Raw genomic sequence first — 24,133 nt, 5'->3', positions numbered from 1 at the left:
TCTCGTTCAACTCGAGCAGCGGTTTAAAACCGTTTATTTATTCACCAAAACGGATACAAGTTTACTTCAAGAGTGAACAATGAGGCAAAGATAAGTTTGAAGGTCAGTGTTTAAAAAACAGAGCAAACAGAAAGAGCGATCTACATTATAGTTCTATAAATGAAACGTACAGCCTTTATTAGAGCCACAGAAAGACAAACGTTTAGATGAAAATTATCAATTCATTATGTACATTAACTATGATTTGGGGCGAGTATAATGTAATTTAATGGAAAACTATGTGAATGGCTCTCTGAGGCGCGGCAGGATTTAACGCGTCTCAACACATCAGCGCGTGCTGTCAGTGATTTCAGCCACTAGAGGCCGCTCTCGCTCTGTATGATGAACACTGACCCTTCTGCAACCCGGGAAACTATCGGTATGGATTTTTGACAATAACCGATTGTTCCAGCAATCAACTAACGATAAATCGGTTGACCTCTGTTAAAAACAATATTTTCTGTGGAAATCGTGATATATTTTATTGTTCAGGATTCTCAGAAGAGCAGCATTCATTTGAAACCACAAGACTCTTATGAGTTTGGTGTCTCTCTTGATCAGTGTGATGCGTCCCGCTGAATGAGTGTGTGTGATCCCGGGCTAAAGGAGTGTGTGTGTGTGAGTGATCCCGGGCTGGAGGACATGAGCAGCAGTGATGGCTCCGGACGAGGACTCTCTGATTGAAGGAGTGAGTGACTCTGTCCTGCTCGTGCTGGTGCTCAGTGGCTCCTTTCTGCTCGGTCTGGCCACGCTGCTCTGCAGGTGAGACCCCATGCTGACCTCTGACCCCTGACCTCACACCCCATCAACACATAATAACACACGGTGTGCTGTGGTGTGTGTCAGGAATGAGCAGCAGAGGATTCACCCGGAGAATCAGGAGCAGGTGCGTGTGGTCCGAGAGCAGCTTCAGTCAGAACAGGTTTGTGAATCTAATCCTGCGCTGATGCTCTGTGTTTGTTTGACGAGTTTATGCCCAAATTAATGTTCATAGTAGTAGTGCTGTCAATGTGTGGCTGTTTAAGATGAATTAAATATGCTAAACATCGTTAAATTATAATCAGTGAGGCTTCGGTGTAATCGCTGTATCTGCTGCTGGTCCAGGAGCGCCCCCTGTGGTCAGACAGAGAATCTGCGTCTCAGTACCTCGTCTCATGCACATGTTTTATGTATTATTGCTGTGAATCTAGTTCGTATTGTGTAAACCGCTATAGAGACATGCGCTACAAAATCAAGGCTTTGTGATTGTTTATATTGTCGCAAAACATTACTATATTATCATCTAGCATCAATCTGCTAAAAGCGACTCTGACATAAATATTAACTTGATGGTCTTCAGTGAAGCTGCACTGAACAGTGTGTATATGGCTGTATATCTAGCGCTGTCCGTGTCTTCGCAGGGGACGTCCCCGGAGCCCAGGCATCAGTTCTACTCGGACATGTCGTGTCCCGTGTGTCTGCAGCAGGCCGTTCTGCCCGTGGAGACCAACTGTGGTCATCTGTTCTGCGGTGAGCTGAGCTCAGGCGAGCGGTTCGGTGTGCTCTCTGATCTGTAATCACTTGTGTCTTGTGTGTAACCGCAGGGCCGTGCATCATGGCATACTGGCGCTACGGGACGTGGCTCGGTGCCATCAGCTGCCCCATCTGCAGACAGACGGTAAACAAACACACCTTTCATATACTGGAGCTCAGCGTGTCTTCAGACTGGTGTCACGTTCATCATGAGAGTGTGTGTGTGTGTGTGTGTGTCAGGTGACCCTGCTGTTCCCGCTCTTCCATGACACGGAGCACAGCGCTCCGACTCAGGACGGACAGGTCGAACCCGCACAGATCCTCAGAGACATCCACGACTACAACCGGCGCTTCTCCGGACAGCCGCGCTCCGTGAGTGATGCATGAAACAGAAAACACACACATCTTTAATGAGTCTGGCCCTGTTACTCACTCCAAACCTGTAGGAGTTTCTTCTAAAGAAGATGTATACAACAAACTGCATTAATCCAGTCGAGATGCTGCAAAAGCATGCATAACCACTTCAAACTTCATTTGAGACAAAAACAGCTTCACCTTCGTCAGAAGACAAAGACTTGACCACAGCACTTACCAAATATAAGATTATCATCGAACCTAACACCTAAGTTTCTTGCACATGTAGTTCTATATGGAGTAAGAAGTTCAGATCCAAATCATGTACACCGTGATCATTTGAGACAAACAAAATCTTATTTTCATTAAAGCTTAGAAAAAAAGAAAGTTTTAGTTTAGTTTCTGTTTGTTATTGCACTTCAGAGGGATGTAGATTTGTGTGTCGTCAGCATACAGATGAAAAGAGACCCGATACTTCTTAAAAAATAGATCCTAGAGGAAGCATATAAAGAGAAAACAGTAACGGACCAAGAACTGAGCCCTGAGGGACACCAGACTCTAAATGCATCTCAGATGAGGATATGTTTCCAAAACTGACAACATACCTCCTGTTAGTGAGAGATGAACGAAACCACTGCAACAGAACAAACTATTTGTTTTTACAGGAGTTTCTTCTGCTTATCAAGACTGCTTTTATGTGATAAAAAAATGCAGTAATATAGTGAAATATTATTCTAATGTAAATCATCTGTTTTCTGTGTGAATCTGTGTTAAAGTGTAATGTATTTCTGTGATGCTCTGCTGTATTTTCAGCATCATTCCTCCAGTCTTCAGTGTCACATGATCTTCAGAAATCAGAATAATATGATCATTTACTGCTCAAGAAACATTTCTGATTATTATCAGTGTTGAACACAGTTGTTCAGAGTTTTGTGGAAACTGTGATACTTAAAACTTAAAAAATACTTAAAAATAAGAGCATTTATTTAAAATATAAATATTTTCTAACAGTATACACTACAGTTCAATAGTTTGCGGTCAGTATTTTTTTTTTTCTTTTTTTGAAAGAAATTAAAACTTTTATTCAGCAACAATGTGTTAAATTAAGAAGTGATCGCAAATATTTATATTGTTAGAAAATATTTATATTTTGAATAAATGTTGTTCTTTTTAACTTTTTATTCATCAAAGAATGCTGAAAAATTATAACAGTTCGCCCCAAAAACATTTGTCAGCACAACTGTTGATATTTTTAATAATAAATCATCATATTATTCTGATTTCTGAAGATCATGTGACACTGAAGACTGGAGGAATGATGCTGAAAATACAGCGGAGCATCACAGAAATACATTTTATTTTAAAGGATATTAAAATAGAAATCATTATTTTATATTGTAACAACATTTTGCAAGATTAAAGTTTTTTTCTGTATTTTTTGATCAAATAAATGCAGCCTTGATGAGCAGAAGAGACTTCTTTAACAACATTTCAAGTCTTACTGATCCCAAACTATTGAACCGCAGTGTATTTGGTAAAAACAAATAGGTGACTGTTCTTTCTGCTGGATTTATAGTGAAACTGAGGCTGTGATGGTAATCAAAAGCAGTTTGTTCATGCTGCAGTATAAAGTGTAAAGTGATGTAGGTGAAGTCAGGAAGAGGTGAGTGCTCACAGGTGTGTGTGTCTGTGTGTGTGTGTCTATGTCTGTGTCTCTGTGTGTGTGTGTGTGTGCAGCTGCTGGACCGTCTGCTGGACGTCCCCACGCTGCTGCGGCACGCCTTCAGAGAGATGTTCTCCGTCGGGGGTCTGTTCTGGATGTTCCGGATCCGGATCCTGCTGTGTGTGCTGGGAGCGCTGACGTACCTGGCGTCGCCGCTGGACTTCATCCCCGAGGGAGTGGTGGGGCTGCTGGGCTTCATGGACGACTTCTTCGTCATCCTGCTCCTCTTCATCTACATCTCCATCATGTACCGCGAGGTGGTGACGCAGCGGCTGGCCACATGAGCGTCTGATCTGTGCTGAAGACTCAGACCTGTCCTGTTCTGAGCTCCGCGCAGGGTGAAGAGCAACACACACACACACACACTATTACAGACGTGTTTAATATGACACAGCTGAAACATGATAAACACTTGTCGTCTCACACGTTTTCTCTTCAGATGGTGTCATTCAAACATTAAAGAAAGATTCTATGAGTTCATCTGATGGTTTTTCTAAAGTGTTGTAAATGAATATTTGTTCATGAAGCGTGCGAACAGCTGGAGAACAGCAGAATAACCACAAACTAAAGAACTAAGGCCATTCTAGTGATGTTACCAGGGTAAATAAGGCAAACTCCTGAAGCACGGTGAAATGACAGGAATGACGTTTTGGGAGTATTGGGTGGATCTCTGCTGTATTTCAGGTCTTTGAAATCATTTCCATCGTTAATGTGTAATTAATCACTTTTCGGTCTGTTTGAGCTTCTCTGAATCTGTTCCTGAAGCAGAAGAAGAGCCGTGTGCCTTCATCTATCCTTCTCATGTTGATATGTTCTGCCTTTATTAGACGGGTGACAGAAACTACAGGTTTAATGATCAGTCTGTTCGTGTCACATGTGTTAATCACACCCCCACTATCCTCTTGTACCTGTATAATCACATAATCAGGTGCTGTATTTCTCTCTAGCTCTTGAGTTCTTGTAGCAGTGGTCTGTGAGCAGCAGGTGGCAGCACAATATAAAGATCTGAACCCCTTCACCAGGGAACATCGAGGAAATCACAGTAAAACTACCAGAATTCATTTCTTTTTGGAGAAACATCCTCAAATCTGAAGCAGAACTTAGTCAAAGCTTGAGCTTTATGTCCTCTGTGTTTGAGCTTGTCTTGATCTGAAGCGCTGCGAGTCCTTCAGAAGAGCGCTGCACGGTTAGTGTCTCATGAAGAAGAGCTGCAGCTGCGTTCTTTACACTAAAGAATGTGTAAAGAAATAAATATAACGTGTTTATGAAATAATTAGATGCATAAAGGATGCTGCATTGGCTGGAGCCAGCTGAATGATGAAACACAGTGTATTTGATTGCTGGTTTACTGTGAGTCAGAGTTCTAGAGATTTTGTGATTTCCCCTTTCAGAGCCGAACAGTTCCTCAGACGTGAACTTTAACTGAACTTCTGATAAATCCAGCAGCGTGTTGCATTCTGGGAAATGAAGTGTGTCAATATAAACCAATCTGTCTGGCTGGAAGGACAAGAAAGGAACACAAACTTTTGTTAAAAGTTCAAACAAAGCTATCATTTTGACGTGCTTCTTTTTATAAAAAAATCACTTATTAATATTACTTATATCAATTATGTTTTATTCTACTTGGTTTGAATTTCAGTTCTTGTTCCTGTCTGCCATCTCCGTTCAAGTTCAGAACTAATCATCGAATTATTTCTTCAAGACTGGTCATAATTTAAAGTCATATCTTGAAAGCTGATGTCACAATAATGTCCGTAACACAACCAGAAGACGACGAGCAGCGACCCGCTCCATCAAACTAACTCAGGGTTCCAGGATTGGGTCTGAGCTGACCACACCAAACTAAACCTGATCCTCACGTTCCTCTGTCAGCTCCGGCTGGATCCTGAGGTCATGGAGCACGTGCACATGAAACTGTGACATCAGCAATGAACAGCCAATCACGTGCCTTGAAACTGTGATTTGCTTCTCGTGAACCAAAAATTAAAGAGATTGAACAAGATGAAGAATTTAAACACATTTACATGAGATAAAACAATATTTCCTTGAAACTTAAAGAAAACATCTTGTAGTATAACTGCAGTTAGTTAGTAAGTTAGTTTACATATTTAATAGGTATAAAACACTTAAAAATCTAAGGTCATATGTTTAAAGCTATTGATTTTAAAACTGTTTTATTGCATATTATCTATGTTTATATTATTTTAAGATAATGTGTGTGTGTGTTTATATTTAAGAGCTCTTCAGACAGTCACTTCTGCATCTAAGAGAGAAGAAAATATGTGGCAAGGACTGATATTTATTCATCTAGTGGTGTATTTAGTACATTTCCTGAGGCTGTGATTTACCCTCATCACAGCTTAAACACCTCACATCCGTCTGAAGATGTGTGTGTGTGTGTGTGTGTGTGTCTGCCTTCATCTAATAATCTTCTAACACTCTATTTCTATCGTCCACTTTAAATATTCTACTGATTATAAGTCTGTTGTAAGTACGTCAGCTCATTGTACTAACCCTCATCTAACAATCTTCTAGTACTCTAATGAGAGATAGTTGACGTGTAGTTGCTAAATGAATTACAGTCAGAATGTGGATTGTCATGATTCTCCCAAACCCAAAGTCATGTGAAGGTGATCAGAGTAAACACACACTGACTGTCTTTTATCCGTCTTGGATTAAAATATCAGACTTCTGTGTCAACATGGGAAATGAGGGTGTGTTTACATTTATTTAAAACAGAAATGCATATATATTCTGTTGTTGATTCAGGGTTAGCATCATCTGAGGTCCTCTGAGGGTCAGCATCATCTCTTCTCAGGTGTTCTGGATCCAGACTGGAGCTCGTGTAAATCCTAGTTACCACGGGATGAAGATCCCAGCAGAAACAGAGAAACACATAGAGACATCATTAGCATAGCTGCTGATCCAACAAAGTAAAATTAGTTTAACCCAAGCTAATGAATAAGAATACACATTTGATCAGATGCAACTACACTCACTATTTAAGATACATTATTCGAATGCTTGGCGAAAGAGATGTGTTTTTAATCTAGATTTAAACAGAGAGAGTGTGTCTGAACCCCGGACATTATCAGGAAGGCTATTCCAGAGTTTGGGAGCCAAATGTGAGAAAGCTCTACCTCCTTTAGTGGACTTTGCTATCCTAGGAACGACCAAAAGTCCAGTGTTTTGTGACCTTAGGGAGCGTGATGGGTTGTAGCGTGGTAGAAGGCTAGTTAGATACGCAGGAGCTAAACCATTTAGGGCCTTATAGGTAAGTAATGATAATTTGTAACTGATACAGAACTTAATAGGTAGCCAGTGCAGAGACTGTAAAATTGGGGTAATATGATCATATTTTCTTGACCTGGTAAGGACTCTAGCCGCTGTATTTTGGACGACCTGTAGCTTGTTTATTGATGAAGCAGGACAACCACCTAGAAGTGCATTACAATAGTCCAGTCTAGAGGTCATGAATGCATGAACTATCTTTTCTGCATCAGAAACAGATAACATGTTTCGTAGCTTGGCAATGTTTCTAAGATGGAAGAATGCAGTTTTTGTAACATTGGAAATATGATTTTCAAAAGACAAGTTGCTGTCTAATATAACACCCAGATTTCTGACTGTAGAGGAAGTAACAGTACATCCGTCTAGTTGCAGATTGTAATCTACAAGATTCTGTGTAGTGTTTTTTGGTCCAATAATTAATATCTCTGTCTCCGAATTTAATTGGAGAAAATTATTTGTCATCCAATCTTTTACATTTTTAACACACTCTGTTAGCTTAGATAATTGAGAAGTTTAATCTGGTCTCGTTGAGATATATAGCTGAGTATCATCAGCATAACAGTGGAAGCTAATTCCGTATTTTCTAATAATATTACCAAAGGGCAACATGTATATTGAAAATAGAAGGGGACCTAGGACGGATCCTTGTGGCACTCCATATTTTACTGGTGATAAATGAGATGACTCCCCATTTAAATAAACAAAATGGTAGAGATCGGACAGGTAGGATCTAAACCATCTTAGAGCCTGCCCTTGAATACCTGTATAGTTTTGTAATCGATCTATGAGTATGTCATGATCTATGGTGTCGAACGCAGCACTAAGATCAAGTAAGACTAGCATCTCTTCTCTTCTTCATGAATTCATTCCACTGCGTGACTATTGTACAGTCCATCATGCATCACATTGCTGTACACGAGGAGTGAGCTGCACTGGCCCGAGTTTCCCAGAAGTCTGTGCGTCCTTCTCTCATGTTCTGGGTCAGTAAATGAAGAGGTGGAATCATTCTGTGTCCCACCCAAGACCTGCTGTTTCTCATGCCCTGCTGCCGTCTGGCACAGCATTATGGGTAGGGCTCTGCCCCGGTCTCTAGGAGTGTACGTCTGTGTGTGTGTGTGTGTGTGTGTGTGTGTGTGTGTGTGTGTGTGTGTGTGTGTGTGTGTGTGTGTGCAGCGCCCAACCCACGCCCACTTGACTGATCCTGTCTACTGTAAGAACGCAGACGCCCAGGTTTCGTTTAAAGTTGCAAAAGTTTGTTGTTGGTCTGCCAGGAAACTAAATATTTTTTATTTTTAGTACCAATGTTTTTAAGTATTCTGAGAGAACATTATTAGTACATTTTTTTTTTAAAGCCTTGAACCGAGATAGACTGATGGAGTAGAAAAATCTGCTTGTGGGAAATATTGATAGAGTAATATTCATACAGCACATATGGCAGTAATAATGATGACCATGCAGAAGAGCTAGGAATGTTTTGACCTGGTGTTTGTGTGTGTGTGTGTGTGTGTGTGTCTGTGTCTCTGTGTGTGTGAATGTGTGTGTGTGTGTGTGACATATCAGGACACAACTCTGTATAATGACATGGGTATGACACAGGTATTACAAGGAGAGGGTGACTTATGAGGACATAACCCATGTCCCCATTTTTCAAAACACTTATAAATCATACAGAATGAGTTTTTTTGAGAAAGTAAAAATGCACAAAGTTTCCTGTGAGGGTTAGGGTTAGGTGTAGGGTTGGTGAAGGGACATAGAATATACAGTTTCTACAGAATAAAAACCATTACACCTATGGGATGAACACACTTTACACAGAAACAAACACGTGTGCGTGTGTGTGTGTGTGTGTGTGTGTGTGTGATAGAGCTGAAGCTTTAGACAGTGATTCATGGCATGAAACACACTTCCAGTAAACAGGAAGGAAGTCCGTGAGCGTCCACAGGAAATGAATCAGTGCTGAGAGCTTCATGATCAGGTTAGCAGGTCTTTAGTTTAGTTTAGTCATTTGTGGAGCGAGACAGTCTCTTCATTAGTCAGATTACAGTATTATTGTTATTAGTTTCATTTCATTAAAAATATTTCCTTGTCTTTTTGTGCAGTTGTAGATGATGTTTGAAACAGGTATTCTTTTTTTATGTTTTGTATCATATTTGATCCGTCAGGAAACAGCTCAGTTTTATTCAGAGACTCGAAACTGAGCAAAAAATATGAATTCAGAAAATTTTGAAACTTTCCGGGATTCTGTTTAGAAAATGTCAGGAATTTCCGAAACTTTTGGAAATTTTCCAGACAATTTCTGCCCCTTTGCAACCATATTCAGAACTCTTTATCTCCAGTAATGTTTCTCAGTGAGATGAGATGTAGATGATCCGCACATATAACACAGTGATGGAGAGCTGAAGAAATCAAGGCTCCTCAGAAGATGTGAGATGTTCTGGAGGCTTGTGAAGATCATTCCTCCGCTGAGGAACAGTGAAAGTAAAGCTTCTGGAAACAAGCACGTGTGTGTGTGTGTGTGTGTGCTGATCTCCAGGGCTCTGACGGCAGCAGTGAGCTCTCTGATTGGCTTCAGCGAGTGGGAGACTGACTCATCACAGGTGGGCAGAGCAAACACTGACGCAGAGAGAGAGAGAGAGAGAGAGAGAGAGAGTCAGATTCACAGTGAGCTCCAGCTCCTTTATCTGACATTTAGATCCTCCTCTCCTAAAATACAGCGAGGATGTGAACAAACACTGATACATACGGACAAACCTGCTGCCTTCGTCTGACTGAAAAACCAGATCAGTGTGTGTGTGTGTGTGTGTGTGTGTCGTCAGCTGAATGTGTCAGTTCTGTGAAACCCATATTACTCTCTTTTCTCAAAATCAGATGTTTAGCAGAACATTCACGCTGCTCTTTTCCATACAGTGAAATCAGACACTGATCAGAATGACACCCAGAAAACACCCTCTTTATCATAAACAGGCCAATGGTATTCATATGTGTTTCAGTTTTATCTGTAGGATCACTGGTCAGAGACTAGTTTTAAAGTGAACAGTGTTTCCAGAGCGTCTCCAGATGTGTTAAATGGTGACTTCTTCACTGTCATTTACTTCTGCACGGTGAAGAACACAAACTGCGTGTGAAGAGGATGTGAAACAGAGGTCAAACCGAGCAGCTTTCTGCAGAAGTTCAGCTAACGTGAACCTGACACCAGACTGAAGGTGAGAATCAACCACGAGACTTTAATCACACTTCATGTCTTTGAGTTTGATAACTAATCCAGAATCATTTATCATAAAGAAAGAGGTGCACACAACACAACAGAGTTTTGTGAATAACTTGGCCGCGAGACGAGCTGTGAGTAGATGTGTTTGCATCACACTCCGATGATTGACGTGGTTTCTCTGCGTGATTCAGCGAGTGGAGGCCTGACTGTGAAAGTTCTCGTCCAGAATAGTTTTCCTGGTGAATCCAGCAAGGCATATGGACGGGCATCTGCAGGGGTCCGTCACGCTGTTGCTACGGCAACGCCTCCAGAAACTAATCATGCTCAAGTTCTGCTCTAACGAGGATCGTCTGCGCCGAGACTCCCGGAGTTCATTAAAGATGTCACCTCCGGACAGAGGAACTGGTTAGGGTTAGGGTTAGCCAGAGGAGCATCTCTGAACATCACCGTCCCATAATAAACAGATGCTGTATTATTTATGAGACACTACTACTCACTATAAATAACTCCACGTCAGCTAGAAGTCATTAGTGTCTGCTTCACATCTGTTAAATGACTGTTAATTAATGCACAGTTTCCTTTTTCATGATTATAACATTATTTAAAGCTCATGAAAAGGTAATAAAATAGAAATAATAGCATGAGGTGGTTCTGAAACATTTTCTCTCAATGCTATGAGAACATATCATATGTAAAATATTAATAAAGTTATAAGATTGTTCCATACACATCGATTAAAGAACATTTTGTCCTAACATTTATAATGACTTTCATCAACTGAAAGTGTGACTCTGTTTTGTGCCCAATCCGATTGTGGTCAGTCTGTGTGACCCTTACACTAGTGATCAGTCATGTGTCTCACGTTTAGAAGTGCACACACTCACACACACACACACACACACACACCCACACACCCACACACTCACACACACACCCACACACTCACACAAACACATACACACACACACTCACACTCACACTCACACTCACACACACACCCACACACACACACACTCACACACACACACACACACACTCACACACACACTCACACTCACACAAACACGCACACACACACACCCACACACACACACACACACACACACACACTCACACTCACACTCACACACTCACACAAACACGCACACACACACACTCACACACACTCACACCCCCACACACACACACACACACACTCACACACACACACACTCACACACACACACACACACACACACACACTCACACACACACACACACACACACACACACTCACACACACACACTCACACACACACACACACACACTCACGCACACACACACACACTCACACACACACACACACCCACACACACACACACACACACTCACGCACACACACTCACACACACACACACACACACACTCACACACACACACACACACACACACACACCCCCCACACACACACACACACACACACACTCACACACACACTCAGGCCTGTGACGGTTGCGGTGGAGCAGTGTCGTGTAAATGAACCTGGTGCGGTGCTTCACTCCAGACAGATTCTGCATCCTCCTGCTCGATCGCCTGCGAGGTTTCTGCGGCTCTGCGAGGTTTGGACAGGAGATGTCATGAACACACTTTTCAAAGGCACAGATTAGCCCTACAGGCTTCATTATGTGCATTAACCTTTAGTTTTAAACTTGGGAATGTCGTGTTATTTTGTGTCCAGCCCTGCAGGAACACATTATCACAGAACCACCGCTAAATGAAGTCCTGATTTACACAGAGCTCAAATACTAAGAGTGGTGTTTGTGTGATGATAGTGAAAGACTTATTTCTGATCCAAGGTTAAATAGTACATGAGCACATTTTATTGATGTGGTGATAGATTCAGAAACAACTGGCCAATCTTCATTATCTTCACATATTATTATTATGTGTTATACCAATCTAATCAGGACGGTCACAGCACTGGTGTACTGCGGCTCTTCTGTGGGTCTGATTGCTTCTATTGTGCTCATCTGTAAGCCACTTTGGATAAAAGTATTTGCTAAATGATTCAATGTAAATCAATGATATTACTGAAAATGAAGTGTCTAAACGAGGCACAAAACCATCTCACACCATTTAACCTCTTTCTCACTACAGACGTTCACTTTGTCTTCAGTTACATAAACTGCTTGGACTGGTTTTAACAGTAAGTCATCCAATTTCTCTCTGCAAGACTGGTCATAACTGTTTAAAGTCAGTTACATAAAAAGACTGGTCTGGTCTGATTTGATTGCTAAAGTGAGATTGATTATCGTTTGATTGAGCAGCTTCTGGTTTATTTCTCATGAACATAATACAGAATATGTGCCTCAGAGCTCATCAGCATTTCTACATGAAATGAAGAAGTCTTAGAACAGTTTGGAATAAAGAAATGAGGGTTCATATGTAATGTCTAAGAGTAAAGCTGCAGGATGTGAATCAGTGAAGTGTAGCCGCCCGGACTGAAGGAGGTCAGCGAGTGTTTGATGAGGACAGATGTTCATCTCAGACTCTGACCTCACGTCAGATCCACAGGAGATACCTTCATCTTTTTAATGGGTTTTGGAGGAGCCTCACTGACTCACGAGAAGGTTTCTCTTCAAGTCGTTGCGCTCCGAACGCAGACTGACAGCGCAGCGCTCAGAACGTCTCCTCACTTCATCTCCAGGAGTTTATCCTCAGATGATGGCCGGACAATGAAAGCAGTGCTGTTAATGAATCACATCCGCTATCTTTGCTCATGTGTGAGCATTTGAAAGAGACCATGAAGCCTTGAGTGAGGCGTCTTCCTGAAAAACTTTGTATTGCAAATATTCAAGGTACCTTCCTCCAGAGAAAAAGAGCATCTGCTGTTGTCTCTCACAGATTAGTTTAGATTAGTTTAGATCTGTTTAAACGCTGCTTGATCTGTGCAGATTTCTCTCCTGATTCAGACCAGAACACGTCTTCACTGGAGGAAGTGTTATTCTGGATTATAGACTCTATGTGTTTGAGTTAAAATCATCTTAATGCTGGATGTGTTTCAGGTTTTGTCTTCTCCAGATGTTCACTGATGGACTGGAGTGCTGTGGATTATTGGGATGTTTTTATCAGCTGTTTGACCTGAGGGTGAACACATTTTCATTTTTGGCTGAATTATTCCTTTAGGCAGTATACACAGCAGTCGAAATAGCATTCAGTCTGTTCTCTCTGTTTTTCAGACACATCAAGTGGTCAAACTCAAAGTGTCCAGCCTGTTATGACCCGGCGATATGATCCAGGGATGAGGTCTGTCTGTGAGCGCAGCAGATATTAAAGCACAGACGTCATGATGGTGTGATCACGTCAGTCTCGAGGGCAGATCTGTGTGACCGCGGGCCGCTGTGAGCCGCTAATGGGATCAGTTAAAGGTCCTGCAGTATTAAATGTTTGCGTGACAGAGCGGCGAGTGGCTCATTAATGTGTCACAACACCCAACACTGACCATCCTGACCAGCCCTAATCATACAGTGCCTGGCTAAACTATTAGTTTTTCATTTTTTCACATTTTAGTATGTTGCTCCCCTATATAAACTTTTTTAAATGACTTAAATCAGTCTACACTTCATACACCATACAGACAAAGCAGAAACAGTATTGTCACCAATAAAAACCTTTACAGTCTCAAGACTTTTTTGTTTGATGCGACAAGCTTTGCTCATCATCATCATCATATCTTTAATTCTTCTCCTCACCTCTTCTCTTCTCAAGCTCTATCAGTTTCTCGGACACTACTCTAAGCGAAGCCCTTCTCCATCAGTTGCTCAGTTTCTCCAGGAGGACAGCTCTAGGAAGAGTCCTGGTTGCTTCAGACTTCTCCTGTTAAAGCTAACGGAGACCCTTCAAAGCTTTTCTGAACTCTTCTCCAGTCGTGTGGATTTAGGTCTTGTTTTTGCATTATCAGCTGTTAAACATTTTATTAAGATGTGTGTGCCTTTCCAAATCAGACCCATTCAATTGAATTTGACGCATCCACCTCCAGAACGAACTGACGAGACGGACCAGGAATAACAAGAATGGGAGCAGAAATAAAGCGGCTCTTTAAATTAGAGAATGCATCCTAACCCTGCGGCGACCAACAGAAACGTCTTCGAGCGGAGGTGAGATCCGTCAGAGGGAGGTGACCTGGCTAAAATTCTGAATGAACCGACTGTATTAATGGACAAACCCCAGAAATCGCTGGACCGTTCTACGACTGTCTGGGGTGGGACAATCAGAAACTGCTTTCAGCTTGGCAGGAGAATATGTGAACTGAAGAGGCTCTTGTGGGTTTGCATGTTTGAATTACAAAGCAAGAAAGTCAAAGAGAGCTGATGAAGACTGGCTTCTTCCAGTCCGTCTGTGAAGCGTTCAGAGCGAAGCGTCTGCTCTTCCCTGCATTGTGCCTGATCTGAGCGCTCGTGTGACGGCAGACTGTGAGTTTGTCCCGCTCCAGAGACAGATGGTCGCTGGGGGACTCTGATAACAGGACAGCAGGTCAACGCCGAGACTGCGCTCCAACTCAACATGTGTGTTTATCTGTCATGTCCAAATGTCATATTAAAGTGCTGGAGGTTTATTAGCCACAGAATCTGCTGCTAATCGAAAATATGAGCATCACGCTGACAAATCTGCTGCTTTGCTCTGATGCTTGTAAAAGTGCTTTTGAATATGATGATAACACTGAAGCTTTCTGGAAAGATGACAGCATTCCCAACAGTGTCATTGTCATTCATCTGGTGTTCTGCTCATATTAATATTATGAAGTAATATTACTGATGCTGTTCACACTAATCAGTAAAGATCACATCATACATGAATTCAGCCTTTCTTGTATCCAGACCCAGTGTTCCCTACAGGACCTGAAAGAAAGCTTGAGCTCTGAAAGATGAAAATCTGACTCAGGAATAAATGAGGTATGTTTCTATAAAGTGTGTATATTACTCAAATGTATAATATAATGTTATTACTCATGACTTCTATACTCCTGTGATACTGTACATTCAAGCATCCTAATAAAGCGTTGCCGGATTCACATTCAAATCTTTTGTTAAACCTGAAAGTGCTTTTAATGCCAATCACTGGATATTTCACTGTAAAATGTACAAGAAGCAACATTATTTTGTGCAGAAATGTTGCCCCAGGCACGTTTTTCCAGTTGTTTCTAAACTGAACAAATTTCCGAGGCTGAATATTGAGTCTCATCGTGTTGCATGAGGGATATGAAGTCTTTTTTTAAATATTAGTAAACTGTACACTGTCTCACATCTGCCATATGATATTCTGTTCTACTGAGAAAAGAAAAATAACAATCAAAAGCCTACCAGGAGCACTGTGCTCTGGGCTTTCAAATATAACATTTGACAGCAGGAATTTCTCTTTAAGGGCTTCAGTAAAAGCACAAAGCAGAAGAATAGTGCAGCATTTCTAAAATAGAAGCACACCAGGGACACGCCGGGGTAGAGGCCGGGGATTCTGGGATTGTGAATCGCTCAGAGCACATTTATGCTGCCACTGACGCTTGTATTAAAGCCATAAATGATGAGCGTCTGTCCTGCCTGTTTATCCTCAAACACACAATAATGCAGCGGCCCTCATGAGAACATTCAACCATTTTGACATGGAGGGAGATTTCTCCTGCCCTTCTCTCTTCATGACTAACTTCACTGTGTGACTCTGTCACGAACCCCCGTAAATCAGCGTTTGTGTCATGTGGTAATATGTGTAATATCAGTCATTAATGATTCCTCAGATCTTCGTGTCGTTGAGGAGACTGTGCTGCTGCTTTATTAAGTGAAACAGGCACCATTTTCACCCGCTGAACCAGAAGATCACAGAGCCATGGAGGAAAACACCATCATTTACAGTAGTTTGGATTCTTGCATAACGAAGAAAAAACATTCTTCAATCATTTAAAAAACTGGACAATTTGAACGTTAAGAAAACATTCAGAAATAACGTTGTCAAACCATTTCCAAAATTATATAATGGAATGTTCCTCTAATGCTCACATAAACTAAAAAAAATACCTTGACATATTGACCATTTAAAAGGCATTCAGAAATAAAGATTTCAGAACTTAATGGGAATGTTAGCTAAACATTCTAAGAACAGATTTTTTTTTAATAAGTTATACTGTGAAGCTTCTGGATCCTCATGAGCTCTGTCTGTCCAGATGATTTCAGCCAGAGGACGTTCACACACACATTCAAAGAGAGAAACCTTATTAAGAAAGAAAGTGTGTGAGTCCATGTGAATTTGTGATTTATTTTTGAAAGACACTGCATGTCTTGTTATGAAACACTGATTAATAAAAGTTAATCATGTTTAACTAGAAATGACTCAATCCCGTATGTAAAGGTGTTTTTTTGCCTTGATTAGACATCAACACGGTGCTTTCTCTGCCACTTTCTTTCTGAAACTCATGAAGGCATCAGGTCATTGTGTGCTTACAAATAGTCTCACATAGAGAATAAAACTGAAATCACCATAATCACAGAAGTGTGCAAACACAGAAATGTTTGTGTGAGGATTCATCAGGGCTGGGGAGTATGATTAGTTCACTATAAAACTTTTTTTTATTTGAAATTATTTTGAGTATGTGTGTGTTAATGTTATTCATAGTGGCACTAATGATCAACTTCGTCAGTCAGAAATCACAAAAAAATGACATTAAAGAGGTGTGTGAACTTGCAAGCACGATGTCAGACACTGTAATATGCTCTGGTCCCCTGCCTGCTTACCGTGGTGACGAGATGCATAGCAGATTGTCATCGCTCAATGGCTGGATGTCTAAGTGGTGCCCACAGAATAATATAGGTTTCATAGACAATTTGGATGAGCTTCTGGGGCAGATCTGACCTGTTTAAAAGAGATGGTCTTCATCCCTCGTGGGGTGGCACCGCTCTTCTCTCTAGAAATATGGCACATAGTCTTAGAGTTTGTACTTGAGTAACTGGGGCCAAGGTCAGGAAGCAGACAGACTCTCATGTAAACTTCATACAGCTAAAACTGTAAATTCTACTTCTTGTAACAAGTATGGTAGAACCATCACTTCTACCACAAAGACAGCTTTTAACTAATCTTCCTGATTTATCTCAATTCCTTAGCAGAAATTGGAGCACAGCTGGAAGAAAACAAAACTAGAGGTATATCGTATTGCTTGGTGGGAAAGTAATCTATCCTACAGAAAAGTATTAAAAAACTGCTAGATCTGATTACTTTTAATTTCTTTTAGAATAAAATAAACATAACTCCATTTATTTATTCAGTACATTGGCTAAATTAATGAAAAATAAAAATTCAACAAGTGTTGACATTTCCCAACACCACAACAGTAATGACTTTATGAACTACTTTACTTCTAAAATCGATACTATTAGAGATAAAATTGCAACCATTCAGCCGTCAGCTACAGTTTCGCATCAGACAGTGCACTATAGACCCCCTGAGGAACAGTTCCACTCATTCTCTACTATAGGAGAGGAAGAATTGTATAAACTTGTTAAATCATCTAAACTTACAACATGTATGTTAGACCCTATACCATCTAAGCTCCTAAAAGAGGTGCTTCCAGAAGTCATAGATCTCGATTCTTCCTTTTCTGTCCAAGATACTAGAAAAGGCGGTATCCTCACAATTATATTCCTTCTTAGAGAAAAATGGTATATGTGAGGATTTCCAGTCAGGATTTAGACCGTATCATAGTACTGAGACTGCTCTCCTTAGAGTTACAAATGATCTGCTCTTATCATCTGAACGTGGGTGTATCTCTCTGTTAGTGCTGTTGGATCTTAGTGCTGCGTTGGACACTATTGACTACAACATTCTCTTGAATAGACTAGAAAACTTTGTTGGCATAAATGGAAGTGCATTAGCATGGTTTAATCATACTTTTATGACCGCCATCAATCCATAGCAGTGAATGAAGAGGTATCATATCGATCACAAGTGCAGTATGGAGTACCTCAAGGCTCAGTACTAGGGCCGCTACACTTTACGCTTTATATGTTACCCTTGGGAGATATCATCAGGAAAATGGTGTTAGCTTTCACTGTTATGCTGATGATACTCAACTCTATATTTCTTTGTGGTCCAAAGAAACATACTGTAATGATATAACTTTTGTAATCATCGGGAAGAAGGAGGTGGGAACCGGCGCACAATCAAAATGAACTTTAATGACAAAAAATAAACACAAAACAGCGCACCAGCCCCTCACGGACGACTGGTGCGCACAAAATAAAAAGCAAACATAAAATAATGTCCCAGGCCTGGTCCTCTCTCGTCCTTCACTATAGTCGTTCCAGTTTTATATCCTTCCATCTCCTACGTGGGACTCGATACTGGCGGTGGGGCGCAGGTGCAGCTCATCTCCAATCACTACACCTGGCCTCACTCCTCGTTCCCACGCCTCTCGGCCCCGCCCCACTCGCCACACATACCCTTTTGAAAAATGAATGGAATGCGTAGTCGATATAAAAAACTGGATGACGAGTAATTTCTTACTGGTAAATTCTGAAAAAACAGAGGTGTTCGTTATAGGACCTAAAAACTGCTTGTAATAACCTGGAACACTGTCTAAGACTTGATGGTTGCTCTGTCAATTCTTCGTCATCAGTTAGGAACCTAGGTGTACTACTTGATCGCAATCTTTCCTTAGAAAGCCACGTTTCTAGCATTTGTAAAACTGCATTTTTCCATCTTAAAAATATATCTAAATTACGGCCTATGCTCTCAATGTCAAATGCAGAAATGTTAATCCATGCATTTATGACTTCAAGGTTAGACTACTGTAATGCTTTATTGGGTGGTTGTTCTGCACGCTTGGTAAACAAACTACAGCTAGTCCAAAATGCAGCAGCAAGAGTTCTTACTAGAACCAGGAAGTATGACCATATTAGCCCGGTCCTGTCCACACTGCACTGGCTCCCTATCAAACATCGTATAGATTTTAAAATATTGCTTATTACTTATAAAGCCCTGAATGGTTTAGCACCTCAGTATTTGAACGAGATATAATTGCACTATAATCCTCTATGTCCGCTACGTTCTCAAAACTCAGGCAATTTGATAATGCCTAGAATAGGCATCCTTTTCCTAGTTAGCTCCTAAACTCTGGAATAACCTACCTAACATTGTTCGGGAGGCAGACACACTCTTGCAGTTTAAATCTAGATTAAAGACCCATCTCTTTAACCTGGCATACACATAAAATACTAATATGCTTTTAATATCCAAATCCGTTAAAGGATTTTTAGGCTGCATTAATTAGGTAAACTGGAACCGGAACACTTCACATAACACCGTACTTTCTACATCATTAGAAGAATGGCATCTACGCTAATATTTGTCTGTTTCTCTCTTGTTCCGAGGTCACTGTGGCCACCAGATCCAGTCTGTGTCCAGATCAGAGGGTCACTGCAGTCACCCGGATCCAGTACGTATCCAGACCAGATGGTGGATCAGCACCTAGAAAGGACCTCTACTGCCCTGAAAGACAGCGGAGACCAGGACAACTAGAGCCCCAGATACAGATCCCCTGTAAAGACCTTGTCTCAGAGGAGCACCAGGACAAGACCACAGGAAACAGATGATTCTTCTGCACAATCTGACTTTGCTGCAGTCTGGAATTGAACTACTGGTTTCGTCTGGTCAGAGGAGAACTGACCCCCAACTGAGCCTGGTTTCTTCCAAGGTTTATTTCTCCATTCTGTCACCGATGGAGTTTTGGTTCCTCTGGTTTGCTTAGTTGGGGACACATATAATTCCAGTGATATTGTCACCTTGATTTTAGAGCTACTATTTAAACTGAACTGAGCTAGATGTTGACCTCACTGAATTCAATGAAGAATTGCTTTTAACTGAATATTGAGTGTTTGCTATTGTTATTCTGCATTATTGAAATACTATTTTCCTATTTAATACTGTAAAGTGCTGTGACACAATATGTATTGTTAAAAGCGCTATATAAGTAAAAGTGACTTGTGTGAAAAGTGTGTGTGTGTGTGTGTGTGGAGGTGTGGTGCTCTACACGAGTCTATATTCATTTCCAGCGGTGACTAAGATGGGCAGCATGACTCAAACGCGCCATGACATGTTCAGTCTGCACTTGTCTGTCCTCTTTAGTGTGGACATGTGAACAGAAACATGACGGCCCGACACAAAGACAAACTTCAGACACTGAATAACACATATTATACACACAGAGATGGGAACAGTGCAGAGTTTCCTTCATGCACAGACTCTGTTTATGTGACCGATGTAAACGAGAGTGTTTTTGATTTATACAGTGCTATTTGTTGCTGTTTTTGCAGTAGAGAATAAGTGTTCAATGTAAAAAAAAAAATTGTTGTTGTAATAATTGTCAGTTTAAATCTAGATTAAAGACCCATCTCTTTAACCTAGTTTACACATAACACACTAACACATTTCTAATATTCATATCCATTAAAGATCCGTTTTATGCTGCATTAATTAGGAATTGTTGAGTTGAAAATAAAAAAAGTTAATTCGGGTGTGTTTTTCAAGAAAATACTACTTCAGTATCTGTAAGTAAGTACATTTTATTTATATAGCACACTAAACACAGCAAAGCTATCCAAAGTGCTGAACAATTCAAATTAAATTTAAAGAGAAAAGGAACACAGAAGAAGCAAACAAGACATATAATACAATAAAACAATGAAGTGAAATTAAAATGCTAAGGAGAAAAGATACGATTTCAACCTTGATTTAAAAAATGGTACTGGAAGGTGCAAGGCGTCAGTCTAGAGGCGGGGGGCAGTGACTGAAAAGGATCTGTCACCCTTAGTTTTCAAACGGGAACGAGCGACAGATAAAAGAGCCCTGTCAGTGGATTTTAAAAGTCTGGTAGATGGCAAAGGGATAATAAGATCAGATGGAGCTTCATTGTTAAGAGCTTTAATAACAAACAACAGAATCTTAAACTGACTTCTAAAATGGACTGGAAGCCAGTGAAGAGAAGCTAAAATTGTAGTGACATGGTCATATTTCTTTGGCCCAGTCTGCAGCCTTGCAGCTGCATTTTTTACCAACTGGAGGCGTGAAAGCAATGACTGAGGAAGACCTGAGTACGGTGAATTGCAGTAATCTAAATGAGAAGTAATAAAAGCATGAAGAACCTTCTCCTGAAAAGATAAAAAACAATTTAAGTTTGGAGATGACCTGTAATTGATAAAAACTGTTCCTAATGACAGAATTAATTTGTTTGGACAAATATAGTCTATGATAATCTATGATCTATGATAATGCCCAGGATTCTAACCTATGAGGAAATGGGGGGGGGGGGGGTTATTTCCCAGGTCCTTAATAATATCCTTTCTTATTTTTTGGTGACCAAAAACAATATTTTATTTTTTTGTTCTTATTGAGTTGGAGAAAGTTATTTGATAACCATTTTTTAATATCTGAGATACATTCCAGCAAGCTTTTGGCGGGAGGTACAACTGTGTATCATCAGCATATAAATAAAAAAAAAAAAACATTGTGCTTCCTCATAATATCCCCCAGAGGGCACATATATAAGTTAAAAAGAAGCGGCCCCAGAATAAAGCCATGAGGTACTCCACTAATAATTAGGGAAGATGATGAGGAAAACTTGCCTAGCTCTACAGAAAAAGACTTATCTTTGAGATATGAGCTGAACTATAATAAGTCTGTGCCCCGATCAGGTGTTCTGAACGGCAAATAAGAACATTATGATCCACAGTATCAAAGGCAGCTGGAAGATCCAGTAGAATCAATATCACATTTTTTACCAGCATCAACTGCAACTAAAATATCATTGAACACTTTAAGCTAAGCAGACTCTGTACTGTGATAAGTAGTGAAACCAGATTGAAAAGGTTCTAATAAATTAGCAGTATTTAAGAATGTGATCAGCTGTAACTGCACAACTTTCATCCAAACCTTGTTTCTTTTTTGTACTTTGATTATTTTAATATGTTATTTGATGTTAATTTTTTTCTGAAATGCAGTTTCTCCAAGACAGATTACAGATATCTAAGTTGTTTCTGAAAGATAAAAACAATGTTATTCTGAAACTTTCAGTTAATGCAGACAGCTATTTATCTCTGTAGAGCATCTCGATCTTTTCCATACATACACACAACACACATTTCTGCTTATGATTAGCTTCAAAAGAAACAGCTTGAAGTGAATTAGGCATTTCAGCAAATACAACCCACACTTTACAGATCAAAAACCTAAAGTGACCATGAGCTGCGTTCATCATATCATTTTCCCAATCAGACGGACGGCACGACTGCTCTTCCGTGTCTTAATTAGATTTTCTCAATTGTCATGTGATTATTCATGTGAAGGAATGTAAAGGCCATCAGAAGCTCGTCTGCCCGCAGCCAAAACATTTCTGTGCTTGACATCACATCAGACTTCATCTCACTCTAATCACGACGCCATTAAAACACAGCTAGGCTAAATTGTTCAAATTACTGTAAAAAGACCATTTGATGCACATGTACAGTCGACTCCACATTTAAAATATGAAAATAAATAGGGTTTTAGAATTTTTTTAAATGATTATGCTCTATTTCTGTGTGATGGATCAAATGTAGATACAGAAAATGAGTGTCACTGATCAGAATCAGCTCTATTATCCACCATGTTTACACACACACACACACACAGAGAGAGAGAGAGAGTTTGGTGACAGGAGCTTTCAGTGCAGAAGAAAGTGCAGACATACATAAGTATTAGACAATAAAATGGAATTTAACATGATAATAATATTTAAAAGAAAAAAATTATTCGTTTATGCAAACTAAATTCAGTTCTGCTGTAAAGCAGCTCTTAGAAAATAAATGTTTTCCAGTGCAAATATCTAAACATCCTTTAATCACAATACATTCACTGGAGATATGATATCAGATATTAAGTCTTGTTTCATGAAAAATGTGTCAAAATTAACTGAAAGCAAGAAAAAATATCTGCAATTGTGGCCGGAACAAAAAATAAAAATAAACATCTTGTTTTCCCTTTCATTTAAGTTTATTTTTCTGACCACATAATTTGCCTTGTTTTCAACAAAACTCACTTAATTTAGATACATTTCTCAGAAAGTTAACCAAAATGATTTTGATCTTGCTTCTCGTGTAAATGTATCTTGATTTACGAATGTTTAGATATTTGTGCTAGAAAACAAGAAAAAATACTGAGAAAGAAATATTAATTAATTTTTTGTTGATGAATTTATTAATTCTGAATGAAGTTATTACTGCAAGGCAAATCTAAAGGTCAATGAAGAATTCAATTACAGGCATCTGGCAATCATTTCACATGAAATATTTCAGTGTGTTTCTCATTCGTGTGTGTTTGTGTGATGCAGTAAAATCCTTTTCCACTTTATAGAAAGATCCGATAAGAGAGACTTACATTTATATCATTCATATCGTGTGAATAGAACAGAATATAAAGGAAAAGCTCTGAATTTACTGAATGAAAAGACATTTGATCAAAACAGGGCTTTGTGATCTCTTAACTCAAATACATTAAACATATTAAGAATGGACTATGAATCTAATTAAATGGAAGTAATAAATTCAGTAGTAAAATGAGATTCATTAAGCTTTTGCAGTTATTTGTTTTATTTCACCAGTGGTCAGGCAGCAAAAGTTTTGATTGCATTAATTAGCATCACTCTCACAGATGATCTGATGTAACTGTCTCTGCTGATGAACAATACATGCAGTAAATGTGGAGTCTGTCCTCCTCACAGTGTCCCTGAGCTGGACGTGACAGTGATTGACAGCTCCGTCCCAGCGCAGGCCTGGATGCAGCATGACGCTAACACATGGCAGTGACAGGCCAGTTATCTGTGCTCCCGCGGGCCGCATGACAGGTAATCCAGCTCACAAACATCCCGAGCAGAGAACCACTCATAAACAGCTACAGAAGGAAGGGCTGGAGATTCAGCTCTTATATTGATTGATCATCTGGGATCTTATGAAGC

At 40.1% G+C, this 24,133-nt stretch overlaps 1 protein-coding gene and 1 long non-coding RNA gene across 3 annotated transcripts in view; one reads left to right on the top strand and one right to left on the bottom strand.

Moving 5' to 3' along the window:
- The window catches only part of LOC113069869 (E3 ubiquitin-protein ligase RNF170-like), a 4,868-nt gene extending 760 nt beyond the window's left edge, over nt 1-4,108 (top strand). The window contains exons 2-7 of one of the 2 annotated variants that reach the window (XM_026242963.1): nt 601-801; nt 886-961; nt 1,440-1,548; nt 1,623-1,696; nt 1,792-1,923; nt 3,643-4,108. In XM_026242963.1, coding sequence (XP_026098748.1) covers nt 695-801; nt 886-961; nt 1,440-1,548; nt 1,623-1,696; nt 1,792-1,923; nt 3,643-3,912 — 768 coding nt within the window. In that variant the 5' untranslated portion in view covers nt 601-694 and the 3' untranslated portion in view covers nt 3,913-4,108. The remainder of the gene's footprint in view (nt 1-600; nt 802-885; nt 962-1,439; nt 1,549-1,622; nt 1,697-1,791; nt 1,924-3,642) is intronic. The other variant, XM_026242970.1, reaches the window with a different exon arrangement.
- Nucleotides 4,109-6,419: 2,311 nt separating this feature from the next.
- LOC113069903 (uncharacterized) overlaps nt 6,420-24,133 on the bottom strand; it is a 33,649-nt gene continuing 15,935 nt past the window's right edge. The window contains exon 4 of the long non-coding RNA XR_003279824.1: nt 6,420-6,480. This is a non-coding gene — a long non-coding RNA (uncharacterized LOC113069903). The remainder of the gene's footprint in view (nt 6,481-24,133) is intronic.

This window comes from Carassius auratus, chromosome 5 (assembly GCF_003368295.1).
Source record: "Carassius auratus strain Wakin chromosome 5, ASM336829v1, whole genome shotgun sequence".
Taxonomy (NCBI): domain Eukaryota; kingdom Metazoa; phylum Chordata; class Actinopteri; order Cypriniformes; family Cyprinidae; genus Carassius; species Carassius auratus.
Note: the sequence above shows the minus strand (reverse complement) of the source record. Positions and strands in the feature narration are given on the sequence as shown.